The 21,295-nt window shown below is 41.4% G+C and overlaps 2 protein-coding genes across 4 annotated transcripts in view; one reads left to right on the top strand and one right to left on the bottom strand.

Annotated features, from left to right (window-relative positions):
• Positions 1-31: 31 nt before the first annotated feature.
• On the top strand, positions 32-4,482 carry unc50 (unc-50 homolog (C. elegans)). The gene is made up of 6 exons (XM_051427718.1): positions 32-140; positions 1,149-1,420; positions 1,648-1,768; positions 1,895-2,034; positions 2,873-2,980; positions 3,784-4,482. The coding sequence occupies exons 2-6, from the start codon at positions 1,153-1,155 to the stop codon at positions 3,918-3,920; spliced, it is 774 nt and encodes a 257-aa protein (XP_051283678.1). The 5' UTR covers positions 32-140; positions 1,149-1,152; the 3' UTR covers positions 3,921-4,482.
• Positions 4,483-5,011: 529 nt separating this feature from the next.
• Positions 5,012-21,295, bottom strand: part of LOC127378639 (inosine-uridine preferring nucleoside hydrolase) — a 27,039-nt gene continuing 10,755 nt past the window's right edge. For 2 of the 3 annotated variants that reach the window (XM_051427706.1, XM_051427707.1), the window contains 6 exons: positions 7,144-7,323; positions 6,872-6,983; positions 6,650-6,786; positions 5,885-5,962; positions 5,687-5,803; positions 5,012-5,544 (listed from right to left, as the gene is read on the bottom strand). In XM_051427706.1, coding sequence (XP_051283666.1) covers positions 5,392-5,544; positions 5,687-5,803; positions 5,885-5,962; positions 6,650-6,786; positions 6,872-6,983; positions 7,144-7,323 — 777 coding nt within the window. In that variant the 3' untranslated portion in view covers positions 5,012-5,391. Of the gene's footprint in view, positions 5,545-5,686; positions 5,804-5,884; positions 5,963-6,649; positions 6,787-6,871; positions 6,984-7,143; positions 7,324-7,390; positions 7,573-8,313; positions 8,556-21,295 lie in introns of those variants that run through there. The other variant, XM_051427708.1, reaches the window with a different exon arrangement.

Genomic DNA, 21,295 nt, shown 5'->3' with positions numbered 1-21,295 from the left:
GCCGTTTGGAGGGGGCGGGGCTACAGGGCCATACAACCGGAAGTAGATACGTGTTCATTTTCGCGACAGTTCAGGAAGCGTCTCCGTTCAGCTACGGAAAGCAGGAGTTGGTGCTTTCTCCTGCGGAGGAGCAAAAACAGGTGAATGTTCTTCTGAATAAACAAGTTTAGATGTTCAGCTAATACCAAACAGTCACAATACGTAATACGCTGCGTCACAATCAGACTGACTGGGCCTCATCTTAGTAAAGTAACGTTAGCTAGTTAGCAACGAGCTAACTGTGCCTGCTAGCAAAACACAGCGTCAACTAACACTACAGTGAAATAAATGTGCTCTGTGGGGAACTGCTTATTACTGGATGTTTTAATGCAGTTGCATCATGTTGATGTGTTTGAGGTTTGTAATAACACCTTCTGTTTCTGTGCTGGTTGTTTGCGACTCATCGGTGGTAGCATGCTGTAGGATGATCTGTTAGGAATAACTCCTTTAAAAGGGCTTATTATAGAAATCTGAGATTTAAAAGCATTATGCCTGTATGTTACTCCCCCTACTTTGGGTTTATAAAATACTACTGGCACCATAGTAGCTGTACATAATCCTTTATTGTGCCAGTACATTATTATTATTATTATTATTATATTCATATAGCCCAGGATCATTATATGTGTGTCAGGTAAAGTCTATTAAAGCCTTTTAAAGTATATAAACATATTGTCTGGCTGACTGAAGATTAGATTGCTCTTCATCTGCAGAGTGCAAGTGAGAGACCAAAATCAAGTTTATCTGAAGAAGGTATGCTAAATCAGGCTGTCTCTCCTCCTGACCACAACATAATGACGACAGTGTATCAAGAGGAAGTTCTCAGAAATGCAAACAAATGATTCAAATCACGTTCACATGTCATCTCAAAGACGTAAAAGTACATGTCCAGTTCTAGTCTGGAAGCTTGACTCTACTAAGCACACACAGATTACATTTCACAATAAGAGTTGTGACAGAAGTTGACTGATGAGGCCAAAATATTGTTTGTTTTTTTGCATTTGATTGTTGTGCTGCATTCTCTCAGGATGTGTACAGCAATTCACCTCTTTCTTCTCTTTCATCTTCCATTCTTTCTCCGCTTGTCCTTACCTCCTTCTGATATCCAGCATCATGTTGCCGACCACCTCGCCGCACAGCAACGGCGCCCTCGGCCCTAGGGATGCAGCACGTCACACGGCGGGCGCCAAGCGCTACAAGTACCTGCGACGGATGTTCCACTTCAGACAGATGGACTTTGAATTTGCCATGTGGCAGATGCTTTACTTGTTCACATCACCACAGAGAGTCTACCGCAACTTCCAATACAGAAAACAGACCAAGGACCAGTGGGCCAGGGACGACCCGGCTTTCCTGGTCCTGCTCAGCATCTGGCTATGTGGTAAGACTTTACTCATGTGGTCCAGTCTTGATGGTAGCATCTATTTACTCATGTCCATATCTCTCTTTTTGTGTGGCACTCTATGCCTGCTTTACCTGTTTGATTCAATTTAAATAGACACTAGTGCAGTGTGGTTCATTTCAGCTGGTCTGAATGTTGCCAGATGAAACCTGGTGTTTCCACTGTACGGCACTATGATAACTGAACACTCCCTTTATTCTCCGCAGTGTCAACAATAGGCTTTGGTCTGGTGCTGGACATGGGAGTCTTGGAGACTCTGAAGCTGCTGCTGTGGGTGGTCTTTGTTGACTGTATAGGAGTTGGTCTGCTTATATCAACCCTTATGTGGTGAGTAGTAAGTTTGCTTAGTTGGTCATATGAATAAAATGTAAGTAGGATGATTTTTTTTGTCTGTGCAGCAGTAAAACTGTAAGACTTTACTTCATGTGAAACATTATTTCTTGTCTGTTTTAGGGTTATCAGCAACAAGTACCTGCTGAAACAACCCAGCAGAAGCTTTGATGTGGAGTGGGGCTATGCGTTCGATGTTCACCTCAACGCTTTCTACCCCCTTCTGGTCATCCTGCATTTCCTGCAGCTCTTCTTCATCAACCGTGAGTAGACAGTAGCCCTTTTTAAAGAGATCCCACAACAATACAACTTCGCTATTTTACACTGAACCAAAGAACAGCGCCATAATGCCTTCACTGTGGGATTTTACATAGCAGGCTCTACTTCAGTACCCCTTGAACGTAGGCTGAGCTTATCATCTTAGCAACTCTTTTCCAGCATTTGGGAAACAACACATGGCAGTTTGACTTTGGTCTTATAAGGCTGCAGCCTTTACTGACTGAAAAAATGTACTGCTAGATTAGTGTATAGTTACAAGTCTGGTCTCTAGTACACCTAAATGTGTTGACAGAAAAAATGAGCCCTCCTCTGTCAACAGACGGAACCTGAACCTTAGTGACTGTACACACACAATGTTCATGTTTTTTTTTTTGTCATATTGTGACAGTTATTGTTTTATCCACAAGGGGGAGCCTGTGATTCATTGTGTAATGTGGGGCCGCTTAGTTCATTGATACAGTAAGTTTAGAGACACCGTGAGACTGCAACCAAAGTGTATTAGTCACACCGACATCACTTAAATTACTGAAGTGTTTCATTTTGTTTTGAATGTTATCATCTGGAGGATTTAACCTTCTTTGATATGAGTGTATTATTAAGTGGATCATCAGCTTTAGACTATTATGGAAATTTCTGTCACGGCAGCAAAAACCGTCACAGCAGATATCATCAGTGTGCCTGATGAAGGGTTACTGAGAAGACTGCAGAAAATAGTACACCTGATAAAACAACAAAATGCATGACTTGTGAAAAGACAAATGTTGTTTGGATCACACCTGCCTTCTGTATCACCACACTCACACTTTGTTCGGTGTGTTTCAGATATTGTGGTAATAAACTCCGACTGGTTCCTGGGATACTTCGTCGGGAACACTGTGTGGCTCATCGCCATCGGTTATTATCTCTACATCACGTTTTTAGGGTACAACGGTAAGTCCCGTTCACGTTTTAATACATTGAGTTACGTTGTTTTCTTTACAGAATTGACTCTATTGACATTACATCGATTATCTTTCAGAGGTCCTTAACCGGAAGATTCGAAAGAAGACATTTGCATTTTCATTATATGTGCATAAATCTATTTAGAGCTGAAATGATCAGTTAATTAGTCGATTATAGTTGATTAAAAAAAATTAAATAAATCATCAATCATCTTCTTTTTTGTGATGATTTACTTATTTCTAGTCTTATGTGAAATGATCATTGTAAGAGGCCAGTTTTTTAGATACCAAACAATATGTCAATTAATTGAGGATGTGGATGATTCTACACACAGGCTAATAATCTGTTGATTGAAATGAAATGTACTACAAGGAGTTTAAAACCGGTTATGAAAAGTCTCAGTTTAACACCGATGCCTCTCCATGAGCTACATAAACAAACAATACCATCAGTGAGACGATTGGCTATTCCTGTATTTATTCTAAATGCCCGCCACCAGGTCGCATTCCCCTTAAAATCAATGAAACAAGCCGGTAGAAACAGTGCCATCTTTGTCCACAGAGGCCACCAGAATCAGCACAAAATGAAAGGTCCTTGTAGGGGCTTTAAAGGGGTTGAGGGACCATTCATGTGAATGCGTTTGGGTCATTTTATTGGTTGGAGTGTTTATTTCCATGCAGTGGCACACCCTGTTAAAGGAGAAGAACTGTTCACTGTGAAGTTATAGGTCTGTAATGTTGGCAGTGTCTGCTGTCTGTCAGTGTGCTGATCTATTGGTCTGTTCCACACAGCTCTACCCTTCCTGAAGAACACTGTGGTGCTGCTCTACCCCTTCGCTCCGCTTGCCCTCGTCTACGTCCTCTCTGTCTCTCTGGGATGGAACTTCACTCAGGGTCTCTGCTGGTTTTACAAGTACAGAGTCCAGTAGGACCAGTTTGCCTCTGAGGTTGGACACTGGTCGGCTCCAGGCTGACTCTGAATCTGTTTTCAACCCACATTTAGGTGACAGAGATTCCACTTCCAGCTTCTGTCAGTCAACATCTGGTTGAGGAGGGTTCTGGTTAACTCTCTGTAAACTGGGACACTGAGCTGGTTGACTGTTTATCAACTCTCAGTTGACTCCTGTTGAATTTCTGTTTGGCTCTTATGTTGAGCTGGAGCTCCAGTGAACGGTGATGTGTTTGGACTAGTTGCAGAAACGGGGACGGGGGTGAGATACAGCTTTTACGGTTGTTCTTTTTGTATGATTTGTAAATAGTGCTCTGGCAGGTTGTAATATATACACAGATGATTGTTTCTGAAGAGGAAGAATTTGCTTTGTTTCTTTGAGTTTTCTTATAAAAAGACTGAAAAAAATCGAATCGAATCCTGATTATTGAAGAGAAAAAAGGAAAGTGGAGGAACATGGGATGCAAACTTAATTTTCCTTTTCTTTTTTTTCTAAAAGTGTACATTCCAAAGCACTTTCAATAAAGGTTTTATTAACTTAAGTTGCCTCGGTTTTATGACCTGGAGGAAAACAACAGATCCTTTCCTGTTGCTTTTCTGACAAATGTTTTAACAGTGTGCAAAGATTCTCAAGATCTTAATATCTAAACTAAATTACAAGGTAATAAATAACTGTTTTTGTTAGCCATTAGCATTGAATGTGATATAAAAATTATGTTAAATGTTACTGTGTTATAAGTTCCTAGGACATGCCTTAGAATGAACTATGTAATTTGGCTATTGGGAAAATGGAAACAATATGCTGGGACAGTTAACATAGTAAGAACCAGGGAATTAATACAATAGCAACAGGTACAGGTAGGAGGCAAGAAGAGAAATTAAACTTAAGTTTTAATATGAAATGTGTGGTATAGTTTAAGTTTAATTTAATTAAAGTTGTGAACAGAAACCAAAATATAACAATCATTAAATAACACATTTTAAGTTCTCACAACTCAATTACATTGTTGTTGCTCACCTTGCCTGGTTCCTAATACAACCTCGATAACAGTTGTGAACACCACAGACACATTGATCAGAGACATTTTTATTCCCTTATTCATGATTAAACTCAGTCTGTTTATTACCCACAGCCCAGAGTGCATTATGGGTTACAGAATCATCAGGTTAAACTCATACACAGACACTGAAAAGCATTTAAATGCATCTACTTGTCATAGTGCTAGTCCAAGACATGTAGGGGAAATATATACTAATGCTCCCACTGATATTTGCCTATAATGCTGTAGAATAGATTTGTATTGGCACATTCTGGTGAGGTAGTATATTTTAAGTCAGAGCAGCATGAAGCTAAAAAAAAATACACTTGTACCATTCCTCAAATCCATCTGCCTGAAAACTATTATTGTATGTTATTCTAAAGGAGCGGTGCGACCTGTAAAGACATCCTGTTATTTCAGTGTATCCATTAACATTTGTTTGAACCTCTCCAAGTCCACTTTCTTCATGATGGAGGCCTTATGTGTCTTGTTGAGCAGGCCCATGTAGTCCAAGACCATCATGCCTCGGGTGTGAGTCCCCTCCAACTCCACAATCACTGCAACCTGAAGGAGGAAGAGGAGAAGTCTGATACTAAAACCTCTTGTTTGTGTCTTTTCTGCAGATGCTTTAGTAGGAAGCCAGTGTCTTTTAATCACTTAGTTACACTTAATGAACATATTAAATGGTTGAAAGCAGCATTTTAACCTGTTCACTCTCCGTCACAAGCGCGTCATCGATGGCTGCAGCCACAGCGTAGGTGTCACAGGAGTTGAACCCAGGTCCTGCCACCAGCTCCTTCTGGTACCGCTCGGTCTGGACCATCTGCAGGGACAACAATCGAAGAGACCTGCGACATTTGTTTTGAATTCTTGTTCAGCGTGTTGAACTAAAACACTGTCGTACCTTCCTGGTGTGGTGGGAAATCCTCTCCATGAAACGAGCCTTGTCAGTGTCTTGGGCCAGCCAGGTGTCACAGAAAGACTGATGGAGGAAAAGACAAAAGACAAAGATGTCTGTTATTGTTGGCTCTATTACGGAAGCCCTGAGAAGAAAACTAAATCTGTTGATCCATTTTCAAACACTGATCTGAATTGTTTACTCTTCTGTGTGTTTATGACTTTGGAACAGGTGAAAAAAGGACTTTGCCAGGATAATTTTTCTATGGAAGTTTTTAAAGTTTTGGCTGATGAATTTCTTATTTTTTCTGTCAAGATGATTTTCACCTATTGTTGTAATACTCATTTTGGCCACAAGAGGCTGAAGTGCACCACTACCCCGCTCTTTTTTTCCAGGTGAGTTTTAATTTCTCTTAGAAATACAGATTAAAATACTAAGATTTCTTGCCAAACGACAGACATGACATTAATGTTATACACTAATTGCAAACACAGAAGCTATTTGTTTAGGGTACATTTTTTCCAGGTCGAGCATAATTCAAAGGCTGAACCTGCATTAATCGCAACTTTCTGGAGGGACGGAGGACACAGGAGAGAACACAATTTAGAGCCGACTTAGAAAATGGATTACCAGACTATTTTTTCCCTCAATTGCATCACAAGGCTTCCTTACCCTACACATAATTTCACGTTCAGTGTTTCTGGTCATGACTTCATTGGCAGTTGTGTTCATTGTTGCAACTTTAATTTTCATAAGAAAGTAATGACAGACCCACGGCAGGCTGTTCCTGCAGCTGAACTCCCAGGTGGCGATGTAGGTGGGACAGGTGTAGCGGTCCAACACAATGTAGGCAGCCTCAGGGTCCGCCACAAAGTTAAACTCCCCACACACTGTGGTGTTACCCCTGGCTGTGTGAAACAATGTGACGACACTGAGTTTAACACTTTTGATTGAGTTGATGTTAACACAAATAAAAACACACAGATGACCTACATTCAGTGTTTCCTCCCATGATGTAGAGCGCCTTCAGCTTCCTAGGGAAGGAAGGGTCCAGTTGTGCTGCAACAGCCAGGTTAGTGAGGGGCGCCGTGGCAACCAGACTCACCTGCACACACAGCAAGTGAGACAAAAAAAGCCTTTAAACTTCAGCAATCATGTACCATCTGCTGTGGGTGCATGATTTTCAAAGGCTAATTATCAGACCAACTTCATCATAATTTGTTATGTGCTAGATTGGTGGTGGTTGAGGTTCACCCTCTACCCACCTCTCCAGGGTTCTCTTTCACAATCTGGATCATGGCCTGCACAGCTTTTTGATCCTGCAGCAGCTCCAGGCCCGGAGCGCTTGGATCCGGGACGTCGCCCAGCCCATCCTTCCCGTGGAAATCTCCAGCGTGGAGTTTTCGAGCCAGCAGAGGTTCTGCACAGCCACGGTACACTGGGATCTGTGGAGTATTATAGCTTTCATGTCATGCTGTTTCACATGCAAGTTTTCATATGGCAAAATCTTACATCCAGCCTGTTGCAGGTTTTCAGGACACGGAGTGTGTTCTTGCAGGCATTGTCTAGTACTGTGTTGCCATGGCAGCAGGTGATCCCCAGGATCTCCACATTGGGGGCTGCAAGGGCCATCATGATGGCCTGAGCGTCATCCACCCCTGTGTCCACGTCAAGGATCAACTTCTTCATCTTGTCTGGAGGAAATGGAAGAAGGAGGAGGATGTGTATTCAGAGAATGATTATTCTTGCCTCCAAATAGTAATATTTTCAACAGTGTTGTCCTAGAACCTGACCCACATCAGCTTTGTCCTCCACTACACACAAACAGCTGTAGCTAATAAATCAATCACGGGCAGCTGTGATCTAGGTGAGCTCATTTGTCAGCTGATGAAAACACTCACATAGACGGAACCAGTGTGCTGGTGGTGCACTCGTAATGTCACTCCAGTGCTGCACATTGTTGTTTAACACATTCTTCACATGAGTCAAAGGAGAAATATTTATGGGGTGGCAAGAAGGGATCATGGAGACGTTAAGTGGTGGCAGAAAAGTGCTGATTTAATCACAATCACATATCAATATTTTCTTTGAAAAGCCCCTAATTGAATATTTTTGAACTCAAAAACATTCTTTTATTACAGCACATTAGTAACATTATAAAGCACTGACTAGAAATATCTAAAGGTAGTATTAGAAATCAATAAATCCAAATCTTCCATTTACAGTCTTCTTTCCATTTCTTAACATGTTATTTTTTAAATTAATCTATTGTTAATGTGTTAAATTTAACAGCATTACCACATTAAAAGAGTTAGAAAACAGTGGCTGAAAACATGTGAAAAGACATTTTGTGTTCAGGATTTGTTGGCCGGGTGTGTGTCGACGTACTGGCATGGAACAAATTGGGTAGGTAGAGAACAGAAAGATGAACTCACCTGTCAAAAAAAAAAGTTTCAACAACAAGGCTTATCCTTTTCCAAAGTGCACATCATCTGCGCTCCTAAAGTTAAACTTCTCTCTGCCACACTGCTTTTTATGCAGAAGGAAATGTGGGAAGGTTATGTAACAACCAAAAAAACAAAAGCACAGGCATATTTCGTTAACCAATGGCAGCATAGTTGAGGATGGTTTTTGGTGGATTCAAGCAAAAGAAAAGAATAGGAAGGGCTATATATAATGTAATGTACTGAAGTTACACAACAGTTTTAAGTTTGTTCCGTTCCTGTGTCGTGTTTTGCAGGCGAGGATCAGGATCAATTCCTCTTTCCAGTTGAGGACTTGTTTCTCATGTTTCATTATGTCTACAAGTCTACAACCACACCATCTTTTTCTTCTTTTTAAGGCAAGCTCGAAATAAAATTAAGTCTCTGTTTTCATGCCATTTGTTTGCACATCCGCAAGAGACTTTGATGGTCCTCCCAGGCTGTACTGTTTGGTTCAGCTTGGCATTGAGGCTCTTTGGATGACCAACCACCCTGCACTTCTTCATGTGTTCATACTTGGCCCCCTAAATGAGAACAATGTGCACATCTGTAATTAAATGCATCATTCCAGCACAGTATCATTAATAATATAAATATTGCTCTGACTTTGAGAGAATGTCACACTTTTAATGTGTTGCATGTGAAGGCACAATTCCATTGAGCCCAGACAGGAACTTTGCGTGCTGCTATGACGAATTGAAGTGGAGCTGAAAAGCCAGCGGAACATATGGTTGACGTCACTTGAAAGCTGTTGCTGTGACAGCTATTATTCCCCTGATGTATAAGGCATTTGCTCCTAACTTTTATTTTTATTTTTTTGCGGGAACAAAATACTATTCTCATTTCTTATTCCACAGTGTGCAAATATGGCTGCTTCTTATTCATTTAAATGGATTTTGTGGTAGCTGAAGTAGGTCTCTCAAATGTGAAAATTTCAGCTAAAGCGATGTAGACTGATCTATAAATGAATGCTTTGGATATTTCCACTTTAATGAATGTCTTGAGGGTTACATGAATATCTGGCAGACAGAGCACAAAGTGTCACTTGTAATAAAACCACCTCAAGTATTAAATCAGGTGTCCCCAGGGATCACCGTTTGGCCCATTGCATTTCTTTATTTACTTTTTTAACACATTGTGATGTGTAAAAATGTTTTACTTCTTTATCTCACATTCAACAACAAGAAAAGATTCATACCTGAAGCATATAAAAGAAGAATTGTTTTGAGTACTGCACAGGTCTCCTTAAAGAGTTTTTTCGACTTGAGACTACATCCCCACTAAGGCCAAGAAAGTGTAACACTTTGCACTCGTCCCCTTCAAGTGTCAAAGAATTTTAAATTCTACCATCGGAATATAACGCACAGACTGCTATTACTGTTTAAACTACGCGTGAAGAAGTTGCGTTCACTTTCTTTGTGTTCACATATCTAGGACCAATCAACTTATCTTGCCCTGCTTACACATTCACATGAGCCAGTAATAATGGACACACCAGTAATAGTGGCATGGGTTGAGGACAAAGTTATTTCTAACTGTTAAAAAGTTAGACTAGTAAAAAAAAAAACATTTCAAATATGTTGACATCATGGATAAAAATGTCTGTAGATGAGAATAGTAAGAGGTAATTGCTATTTTTACCAGTACTTGCCACACAGTCAACTGTCCATCTAAAACAGTGAAAGTAACATTAAAATCCTCACCTGATGAACAGATAGTGAGGAGTTGCATATGAAAGAGGCAACAGGCAAACCACCTGCATGGGTGTCTTTCTGCAGATGTTTGATAAAATGTATTACTTTTGACCTGTGTTCAGTAACTTCCAAAGAAGTCAGTATTTTGAACTATACAACAATGGGTAGTATTTTCCATATTGTTAGATGTATTTATAGCTGCCTGTAATGGAAAACACAGTTTACTGCTTTAGAGGAACAACAACAAAACAAAAGGGAGGAGCGTTGTTAGGTATTGAAAGCTTTTTTATGGAAAGTCATTACTTTTAAAAGTGTGTAACATTAAAGGTGCACTATGCGATCTTGCATGGTTTCAGCGCAATTTCATTTTTGTCTCAAATCGTAGGCATCTCTCCTTGATCCGCTAGCTGCCTGCCCCCTGAATACACTGTGAAAAAACCCGGGGCTCGTAAATGTCAAACAAACACTAGGGGCGCAGGCTGTGCACCAAAATACAACAAACCACGTTCCAGCCAATCACCGACAAGATGGTTGGGAGAGGGGGAGGGGGTGGGGGTTAGTGCGCGTGCAGTTACAGAAAGATGTTACAGTTACGGAAACATGGGGGGGAGGGGCGGGCTTGCTCTGTTTTGTTTGGTATTTACTTTGAACGACAATTCAATTCAATTTAATTAAATTCAATTTTATTTGTATAGCGCCAATTCATAACAGAAGTTATCTCAGGACACTTTTCAAATAGAGCAGGTCTAGACTGAACTCTTTAAAACATTAATTACAGAGACCCAACAGTACCACCATGAGCAAGACCTTGGTGACAAGGGCAAGGAAAAACTGCCTGTTAAAAGGCAACCTAGGACAGATCCTCCGGCTCTAGGTGGGTGGTCGTCTGTCTCGACCAGTTGGGGTGAAAGAGAGAGAGAGAGAGAGAGAGAGAGAGAGAGAGAGAGAGAGAGAGAGAGAGAGAGACAGACAGACAGGTGCACAGCAACAACAGTATTGGTAATGGCAATCTAGCAGGACCATGGCAGGAGGCTCCACCAGGATCGACAAGAACCTGCAAGACGAGAAAGCACAAGAACTCCGGGGAAGAAGTGAAGTTAGTAACATGCATTAATGGGACATGAATGAGTGCAGAAAGAGAGAGGAAGGGAGGAGCTCAGTGCACCATGGGAAATCCCCTGATAGTCTAGGCCTATAGCAACATAACTAAGGGATGGTTCAGGACTCACCTGATCCAGCCCTAACTATAAGCTTTATCAAAGAGGAATGTCTTAAGCCTACTCTTGAATGTGGTGAGGGTGTCTGCCTCCCGAACCACAACTGGAAGCTGGTTCCACAAGAGAGGAGCTTGGTAACTGAAGGCTCTGGCTCCTGTTCTACTTTTAGAGACTATAGGAACCACAAGTAGCCCAGCATTCAGAGAACGTAGTGTTTTCTAAGATATGAAGGGGCCTGACCATGAAGAGCTTTATAGGTGAGGAGGAGGATTTTAAATTCTATTCTACATTTTACAGGGAGCCAATGCAGAGAAGCTAGTACAGGAGAGATGTGATCTCTTTTTCTAGTTCCTGTCAGTACTCGTGCTGCAGCGTTCTGAATTAATTGGAGCGTTTTAATGGACTTATTGGGGCAACCTGATAATAAAGAGTTGCAGTAATCCAGCCTTGAAGTAACAAATGCATGGATTAGTTTTTCTGCATCTGTCTGTGATAGTATGTGTCTAACTTTTCTAATATTACGTAAATGAAAGAAGGCAGTCCTAGAGGTCTGCTTTATGTGGGAGTTAAATGACAAATCCTGATCAAAGATAACTCCAAGATTCCTGACAGTGGTGCTAGAGGCCAAGTTAATGCCATCTAGAGTAACTATATCTTTAGACATTTAGTCTCTAAGGTTTTTGGGGCCAAGAACAAGAATTTCGTTTTTTTCTGAGTTTAACATCAGAAAATTGCAGGTCATCCAGGATTTTATGTCCTTAAGACATGTTTGTAATTTAGACAATTGATTAATTTCATTGGGCTTGATTGATAGATATAACTGCGTATCATCTGCATAACAGTGAAAGTTAATGGAGTGATTCCTAATAATGTTGCCTAAAGGGAGCATATATAAAGTAAATAGTATTGGTCCAAGTACAGAACCTTGTGGAACTCCATGACTAACTGTAGTATTTATTGAAGATTCAACGTTAACATGTACAAACTGCGAGCGATCTGATAAATATGACTTAAACCAGCTTAGTGCGGTTCCTTTAATGCTAATTTGATGCTCAAGTCTCTGTAAAAGAATATTATGGTCAATGGTGTCAAATGCAGCACTAAGATCTAATAATACAAGTACAGAGACAAGTCCATTGTCTGAAGCAGTCAGAAGGTCATTATTAACTTTAACCAGAGCTGTCTCTGTGCTATGATGAACTCTAAATCCTGACTGAAAATCCTCAAATAAACTATTGTTATGTAGAAAGTCACACAACTCTTTGGCGACTACTTTCTCCAGAATCTTAGAGAGGAAGGGGAGGTTAGAAATCGGTCTATAGTTGGCTAAAACCCCTGGGTCAAGAGTGAAATTTTTAAGAAGGGGTTTAATTACAGCTACTTTAAAGGACTGTGGTACATATCCTGGTATTAAAGAAAGATTAATCATATCCAGTAAAGAAGTGCCAATTAAGGGAACAACTTCTTTAAGCAGCCTAGTTGGGATCGGGTCAAATAGACAGGTTGATGGCTTCGATGAAGAAATGATTGAAGTTAACTGATGAAGATCGATAGCAGAAAAACAGTCTAAATATATATCTAAGTTTACATTGGCAGAAGTCCCTGAACCTTTGAGAGCCACTGATAACTATTGATGGCAGTTGGTGATTAATTTTTTCTCTAATAGTAATAATTTTATTATAGAAGAAGCTCATGAAGTCATTGCTACTTAAGTTTATGGAGATATGTGGCTCAATAGAGCTGTGACTCTCTGTCAGCCTGGCTACAGTGCTGAAGAGGAACCTAGGGTTATTCTTATTTTCTTCTATTAGTGCTGAGTAAAAGGCTCCTCTGGCATTACAGAGAGCCTTTCTATAAATTTTAAGATTATCTTGCCAATTTGAGCGATATTCTGATAATTTGGAAGAGCGCCATTTTCTTTCAGATTTCCTAGCTATTTGTTTTAACTGGCGGGTTTGGTGGTTGTACCACGGTGCTAGTCTCCTATGTTTTAATAATTTCCTTTTTATAGGAGCGATAGAGTCTAATGTTGATTGTGGTGAGCCTGTAGCACTATCAACAAGATTATCAATTTCAGAGGGACTAAAGTCGTTATAGGACTAAATTCAGACATGGCATTGAATCAAACACTGAAGGAATCTCCTCCTTAAATTTAGCTACAGCACTGTCAGATAGACATCTGCTGTACGAAGTTTTGCCTAATGGCTTATAATCTAATAGTATGAATTCAAAACTTATTAAATAATGGTAAGATAGGAAAGGATTATGTGGGAAGACTATTAAATGTTCAATATCAATGCCATATGACAGAACAAGGTCAAGAGTGTGATTAAAACAATGCCACTCCACCTCCTCGGCCTGTGCCTCGAGGAATGTGAGTATTAATATGACTGGGGGGGGGGGTGGATTCATTTAGGCTAACATACTCCTCGTGGGACAACCAGGTCTCAGTAAGACAAAGTAAATCAATATCATAATCTGATATTAATTCATTCACTAAAACAGCTTTAGAGGACAGAGACCTGATATTTAACAGCCCACATTTCATTCTCTTATTTTGTGCTACTGAGGAGTTGGTTTTAATTTTTATTAGATTTTTATGTTGAACTCCTCTTGTTTTTATTTCTTTAAATAATTTAGGTGGTCGGGGGACAGACACAGTCTCTATGGGGTTTTGGGTGGGTGACTGTTCTAAAGAAAGCGCAGAGAAGTGTGTAAGACAGCAGCTCTGCTTCCTGGTCCCAACTCTGGACTGTCAGGTTTTAGAAATAAACTTCGCCATATTTCTAGATAAGAGAGCCACTCCATCCAAAGTGGAATGGATGCCGTCTCTCCTAATCAGACCAGGTTTTCCCCAAAAAGGCTTCCAGTTATCAATGAAGCCCACATCGTTTGCTGGACACCACCTCGACAGCCAGCGGTGGAATGACGACATGCGGCTATACATGTCATCACTGGTCACATTGGGCAGGGGTCCAGAGAAAACTACGGAGTCCGACATTGTCTTAGCATAATTACACACCGACTCCACATTAATCTTAGTGACCTCCGATTAGCGTAAACGGGTGTCATTACTGCCGACGTGGATAACAATCTTACTGTATTTACGTTTATCTTTAGCCAGCAGTTTTAAATTTGATTCAATGTCGCCCGCTCTGGCCCCAGGGATACATTTAACTATGGCCGCTGGCTTCACTAACTTCGGAGCTGCCTGAAACTGGCTTAGGACAGGACCCAAGTGTAGTCCTTGGTCTGGCTGAACAAGCAGAAGTCCCTCCAGGATGCACATTTGTGTATGATAACCTTTTCACCTCACTTAGCCTCATTGATGAAATGACCAAACGGGGTTATGGGTCCCTTGGCACACTGAGACAGTGCCGTCTACATGACATCCCTTTCACAGGTGTGAAGGATTTTGAAAAAATGCCTTGTGGAAGCACGGAGGTCCTTACAGAGGGGGAGAAGTTACTGGTGCGATGGAAGGATAACAGTGTTGTAACCATGGCAACCAATGCTGTAGAAAGATATTCAGAGGGTCAAGCATCCAGGTGGAGCAAAGAGAAAAAAGCAGTTGTCACAACCTCTGTGTTTCTTTACATATAACCAAAACATGGGTGGCGTGGATCTGCATGATCTTCATGTGTCAAGATATAGATCTGCAATAAGGTCAAAGAAGTGGTGGAGGCCAATCCTGGCCTGGTCCCTTCACAGTGCAGTGGTGAATAGTTGGCTGTTCTTCAGAGATGTTGTTGGCAGTGTCCATGGATCTCCTCAAGAGATATGGAAAACAGCCTCTTGAGCAAGGCAGAAGATCTGCAACTGTGAAACCTCAGGATTCCACAAGAGGTGATGGGAAACATCACTGGCCTGTAAACACAGGAAAACGTTACCAAAGATGCAGATGATGCTACAACCGCACTGTGTATGGATGTGAGAAGTGTGACGTACCACTCCACATTGAGTGCACATTGAAGATTTTTCATGGAGAGTAAAATCTAACTGATAAGCCTTTGAGCTGTTACATAAATCAAATCTATTGAAACTGGTAACTGTAAAATAAATATTCAGATTTTTGTCACTAATAGTGCGCCTTCAGTATGCACTGTTTTTATATCTTTTGCACTGTTTTTGCGGTACAGTGAATATTTACATGCAGTTTTTGGGTTTCTGTTGAATAACACTGTGCACTCATCTTCTGGCCATGATGTTAGTGGTCAGTAAATGTTAAGTGAATCTAAGGTACTGCCACAATGTGAATTTATTTTATTTTTATAAACTAGTATCAGTTCTTATTTTGTAAGTTCAAACACTTTTAGCTCTACTGTTATTTAACGGTTTTATGTGCTTTGAGCTGTGCTTTGCTCCTAAATTAAATTAATAAATTCAAATTCTGTTATATCTTTTGTATCTAATAAATCTAATCTAATAATGTATCTAATAAAGTTCTAAACACATTTATAACCATGCCTAGTTATAATATGTTACTCATGTTCATGTTATTTTTATTCTTTACATGTGTAAATAGGTCAAATTGAAGAATTTGTGTAAATTTAGACTATGCGGTTTCCCACCGGCAACAATTGTTGCCGAGTCTAAAACCTCAATTTATAACAAACTAACATGAAAAAATTCATACCTATTATATGTTAGGGAGGTCTAAGGAGTTCAATGCATGCACTTATTTTGCAAGGAACAATTGGGGATTTAACGGGTTAAGCGTCGTTCCTTCACTGCAGCCAACACCGTAATAACGAGAGGAGCGTTTCACACGAAGTAAGTTTCAAACATATATACGTTTATCACATATAGACTGTTTGTCTTATACACCTCTATTATCTGAAACATAAAAACACATCATACACAGATGCATGGTGCTGATATAACCGCAAAGCCTAAATACAATATTCCTTACAATAAAGAATACATAACTACAGCCTATATAATCTTCTGTATAACGATATATGACTGGTGGATTTTGAACACAACGCTGCATTCTTACAGTATTTCTCCAAACCGACCTACTTTAGGTCGGACCAGTGCTACTTATTTATGCTTATTTATCTATTAATTTATTATTCTTATCACCTACTTTATTATATGGCATCAGCGTGAATGGAAAGGCTACAAATTCCTTCGATTAAAAGACGAGTTTAATGTATGAAACCGAGAACAATGAGCGCAAAATGTGTCGCCATTAGAATTTAAAAATAAACGTGAGTACATTTAAAAAATGCATTTTTTTTTCAAAGTAAAACGCTTGGCACATTCATGACGTCATTCCCACCGTCATTTCCATGACGTAGCAGCCACTTCAAAGGACTCCTTTGATGTGTGCCCTGCAAAAATCAACCCCAGAGCTCATCACCTCTGTGCACCTTTGTGTTACACAACAGTTACACAATCATACGGACGATAACTGGAAATCAGCAGAAATATCATTTCTTTACAACAACTATACGCCAACATGCCAGTTTTAGTTCTTGGTCTAGTTGTGGTTCCTTGGGCCATCAGAACTGCTGGTCGCATCATTAGAGCTGGATTGGAGCGCATTCCCCCAGTCCATCCATTGTTAACCCAGAACCGGTCCTACTTGAGTCACCTGTAGAGGTAGACTTAGCACCACTGGCAGAGACAAATTTAAATGAAGCAGAGGAAGAGCAGAATAGCTCCTCTTCAGGCATTCGCACTTTAACTCACAGGAGTCACACAGGGTCAGATGGAAATTCAGCATTTTCTTCGGCAGCTGCTTATTCCACGGTGGCTCTAGCAACAACTCCTTCTGTTTTTCCCAGCATCAGAAATCCTGATTGCTTCAATGATATTGAAATCGTGCCTATTCCCCCCCAGTTCACCCATTGTTAACCCAGAACCGGTCCTACTTGAGTCACCTGTAGAGGTAGACTTAGCACCACTGGCAGAGACAAATTTAAATGAAGCAGAGGAAGAGCAGAATAGCACCTCTTCAGGCATTCGCTTTTTTATTCACAGGAGTCATTCTGGCGGTAATTCCATGACCAGAGCACAAATTTTAGCAGGAATCGCCACGCTCAGAGAAATGGGGTTCGCCAACATTGTGTTGTCCATGGCTCAAGAAATATCGGCTACTTTCTTCACCAATGCGGAGACAAATTTTAAAACCCTTTTTACTTATATCCGAGAAACAATTACTGCTGTTCTTCCCGGAATCAAAGTAAGAACCACAGTGAATATTTACCCACTAAGAGTTGACATTAGGATATTCCATGTTGAGCCTTCTCCTCTCCCAAACTCAGTAGTTGACCTCGAGACATCACAGCCTGCTGGCACAGAGTCAGATGGAATGTTGGCAACTGCTTATGAGTCACCTGTAGAGGTAGACCTTGCACCACTGGCAGGGACAAATTTAAATGAAGCAGAGGAAGAGCAGAATAGCACCTCTTCAGGCATTCGCTTTTTTATTCACAGGAGTCATTCTGGCGGTAATTCCATGACCAGAGCACAAATTTTAGCAGGAATCGCCACGCTCAGAGAAATGGGTTTCGCCAACATTGTGTTGTCCATGGCTCAAGAAATATCGGCTACTTTCTTCACCGATGAGGAGACAAATTTTAAAACCCTTTTTACTTATATCCGAGAAACAATTACTGCTGTTCTTCCCGGAATCAAAGTAAAAACCACAGTGAATATTTACCCACTAAGAGTTGACATTAGGATATTCCATGTTGAGCCTTCTCCTCTCCCAAACTCAGTAGTTGACCTCGAGACATCACAGCCTCCTGGCACAGAGGTAGATGGAATATTGGCAGCTGCTAAATCCATGGCCAGAGCACAAATTTTAGCAGGAATCGCCACGCTCAGAGAAATGGGTTTCGCCAACATTGTGTTGTCCATGGCTCAAGAAATATCGGCTACTTTCTTCACCGATGAGGAGACAAATTTTAAAACCCTTTTTACTTATATCCGAGAAACAATTACTGCTGTTCTTCCCGGAATCAAATGTAAGAACCACAGTGAATATTACCCCACTAAGAGTTGACATTAGGATATTCCATGTTGAGCCTTCTCCTCTCCCAAACTCAGTAGTTGACCTCGAGACATCACAGCCTGCTGGCACAGAGGTAGATGGAATTTTGGTAACTATTTATGAGTCACCTGTAGAGGGAGACCTAGCACCACTGGCAGAGTCAGATGGAATTTTGGCAACTGCTAAATCCATGGCCAGAGCACAATTTTTAGAAGGAATCGTCGCGCTCAGAACAATGGGGTTCTCCAACATGTTGTCCCTAGCTCGAGATTTAATTACTACTTCTTTCACGGTGGCTAAAGGAGGAATCGCTGATTTTATGTCCTTAATTGTGGAAGGAGCCATGGCTGTTTTCACCCTGGCTAAGGCAAGTTTTTCAACTTTTTTTGACCATGGCCCAAGCAGGTATTGCTGCTGTTATCCACCCACTCAAAGCAGGTATTGCTGCTGTCATTCACCCACTCAAAGAAAGAATTGCTGCTGGTTTTTCCGCAATTCAAGCGACAATGGCACGATGGAGCCAGCGGAGGACCCCCTAATGGACCAACTTTTCCCCCACAATTGTATGAACGGCTTGTGTCTGTACAATATGCTAATCTGATATATATATTTTTTTTCATACATTTTTTATTTTATAATTAATAATCATTTCTAGCCGGCCAACTGCTTTTGACCATCCATCACTACGTCATACTGAGTTTTACTTGAATGACAGTGACCGACAGCAGTGGCCTGGAAATATGGTGGCACTGTGGCTTAATAATCCTCCAGTGTCCACGTGGGTTTTCCCGGGTGCTCCGGTTTCCTCCCACAAAGTACTGTTACTGTCAGGCGGCACCCCAGTCTCTGCTTTACGCATAGCGCATGTAACTACACAGGACGAAGAAATGCAACAAGTCTCACATTTGCTTTCACTCCCCCTGGTTTTAGCCTTTAATACAGCACAATCTGTCTTCCAATGTCCTTTCTCGTGACAATAGTTACAGATATTCCCATTGTCAAACTGATCACTTGCTTTAAGTTCAGGTTTGAAATGGCCAATTCTCTTTGAACGCGTCACCATTTTACCAGACTGCGCACAAGCAACCTGCATATGTTATCCGGATCAGCTGATAGCAGCAAAAAAAAAAAGAAAACGTCAAGCAAACATATACTCAAATGGTCAAATCCAGCTACGAAACACTACACAATCATTCTGAAATAGTCTACTTACCCAACAAAGCCATCATCCAACGCGTCCTTTCCTCTACACTCTCCCACAAGAGCAAACAAACGTTTACAGGCCTGCACCTGCACAGGTAAACCGGAGAACAAAGGATCTATACCAGAGCGCACCACTAGCGGTCCCGACAACTTTACGCATACGCGCACCCAAAAAACTAGACCCTAGGATTAGAAAAATCCCCCAGAAAGTGGCCTACAACAAACACCCTATCACCTGGTGGTATACAGTAACAAAATACCAAATTTACAAATAATCGTGCAAAATGGGAACATCACGAGCCACAGAGTGGTCTCTGAAACTGCCCTTATGGAGCAATACGTACTCATCAGCTGAAACAGCAGCCTCAGCAGCTGTAGTCATTTTCCGTTCTGTTATGTATGTTGCAATGCATTCTGGAAGACGACTATTTTTAAACTGCTCCAAAATCATCAAATTGAAGTGAACAACGGGAGCCGGATCCAGATTTTTTACCCGTTTATTTTTTCCCCCCAAATTCTCTCGCTCTCTCACGTTTCCCTCCCACCTGTTTGTGTACTCACTGTACCGTGTGTGTCTGTAACCCCTCCCTCCCCTCCTGCTCAGTGTAGATACACAGACCTGCAAATACGGATGAGGCTCCCAATCAGGAGCCGGCTCCCGTCGTTCACTTCAAAAAACTGGATCGTTCGCGACTGACCCATCACTACACGACACAGTGAGCACACGAACAGGTGGGAGGGAGACGTGAGAGAGCGAGAGAACTTGGTGCTACATAGACAGAAACACTGGAAAGGAGAGGAAAATTAGTGACAGGAAACGTAAAGTTTGGACATATCTTAATAATCCTCCAGTGTCCACGTGGGTTTTCCCCGGGTGCTCCGGTTTCCTCCCACAGGCAAAAAAATACAAATATAATCTATATAAATCCACAACGCCGTTCACTGGTACCCACCAGAGAGGTATAAACCTCCATTCAGTTTGGAGTTTCCCCGCTATCTAAACCAAACCTGCTAACTAAACTCCCCCTAGTCTTCCTGTGGTTAGTTGTGGTGGGTATTTATGCACTGTTGACCGCTGGATCAGGAAGTAATGATGGGTCAGTCACGAACGATCCGGCTCTAAGAGCTGGATCCAGATTTTTTCCCCGTTTTTCTGTTGGAGCCGATTGATGATTGGTCAAGATGTGTGGCGGCGTCTGAGTATCTACACTGAGCAGGAGGGGGGAGGGAGGGGTTACAGACACACTAGTGATGGGAATTCCGGCTCTTTTAGAGAACCGGTTCCTTTGGCTCCGCTCACTAAAAAGCGCTCTAAGAGCGGCTTGTGAAGTGAACGACAGGATCCATTTTTTTACCCGTTTCTTTTCTCCCCCCAAGTTCTCTCGCTCTCTCACGTCTCCCTCCCACCTGTTTGTGTGCTCACTGTGTTGTGTGTGTGTCTGTAACCCCTCCCTCCCCCCCTCCTGCTCAGTATAGATACACAGACGCCGCCACACATCTTGACCAATCACGTGGCTTTAACAGAAAAAAGCCGCCTGTTGCGGCTCCCGTCGTTCACTTCAGAGAGCCGGATCGTTCGCGACTGACCCATCGCTACACGGCACAGTGAGCACACAAACAGGTGGGAGGGAGACGTGAGAGAGCGAGAGAACTTGGCACTACATAGACAGAAACACTGGAAAGGAGAGGAAAATTAGTTACAGGAAACGTAAAGTTTGGACATATCTTAATAATTCTCCAGTGTCCACGTGGGTTTTCCCCGGGTGCTCCGGTTTCCTCCCACAGACAAAAAGAATACAAATATAATCTATATAAAT

Source organism: Dicentrarchus labrax, unplaced genomic scaffold, assembly GCF_905237075.1.
Source record: "Dicentrarchus labrax unplaced genomic scaffold, dlabrax2021, whole genome shotgun sequence".
Taxonomy (NCBI): domain Eukaryota; kingdom Metazoa; phylum Chordata; class Actinopteri; family Moronidae; genus Dicentrarchus; species Dicentrarchus labrax.
This window is presented reverse-complemented; position numbering and strand designations above follow the sequence as displayed.

Coding starts and splice junctions, on each gene's coding strand:
- unc50 (XM_051427718.1), top strand. CDS start 1,153: ATGTTGCCGACCACCTCGCCGCACAGCAACGGCGCCCTCGGCCCTAGG. Junction 1,421..1,647: donor GCTCAGCATCTGGCTATGTG/GTAAGACTTTAC, acceptor TATTCTCCGCAG/TGTCAACAATAGGCTTTGGT. Junction 2,035..2,872: donor GCAGCTCTTCTTCATCAACC/GTGAGTAGACAG, acceptor GGTGTGTTTCAG/ATATTGTGGTAATAAACTCC.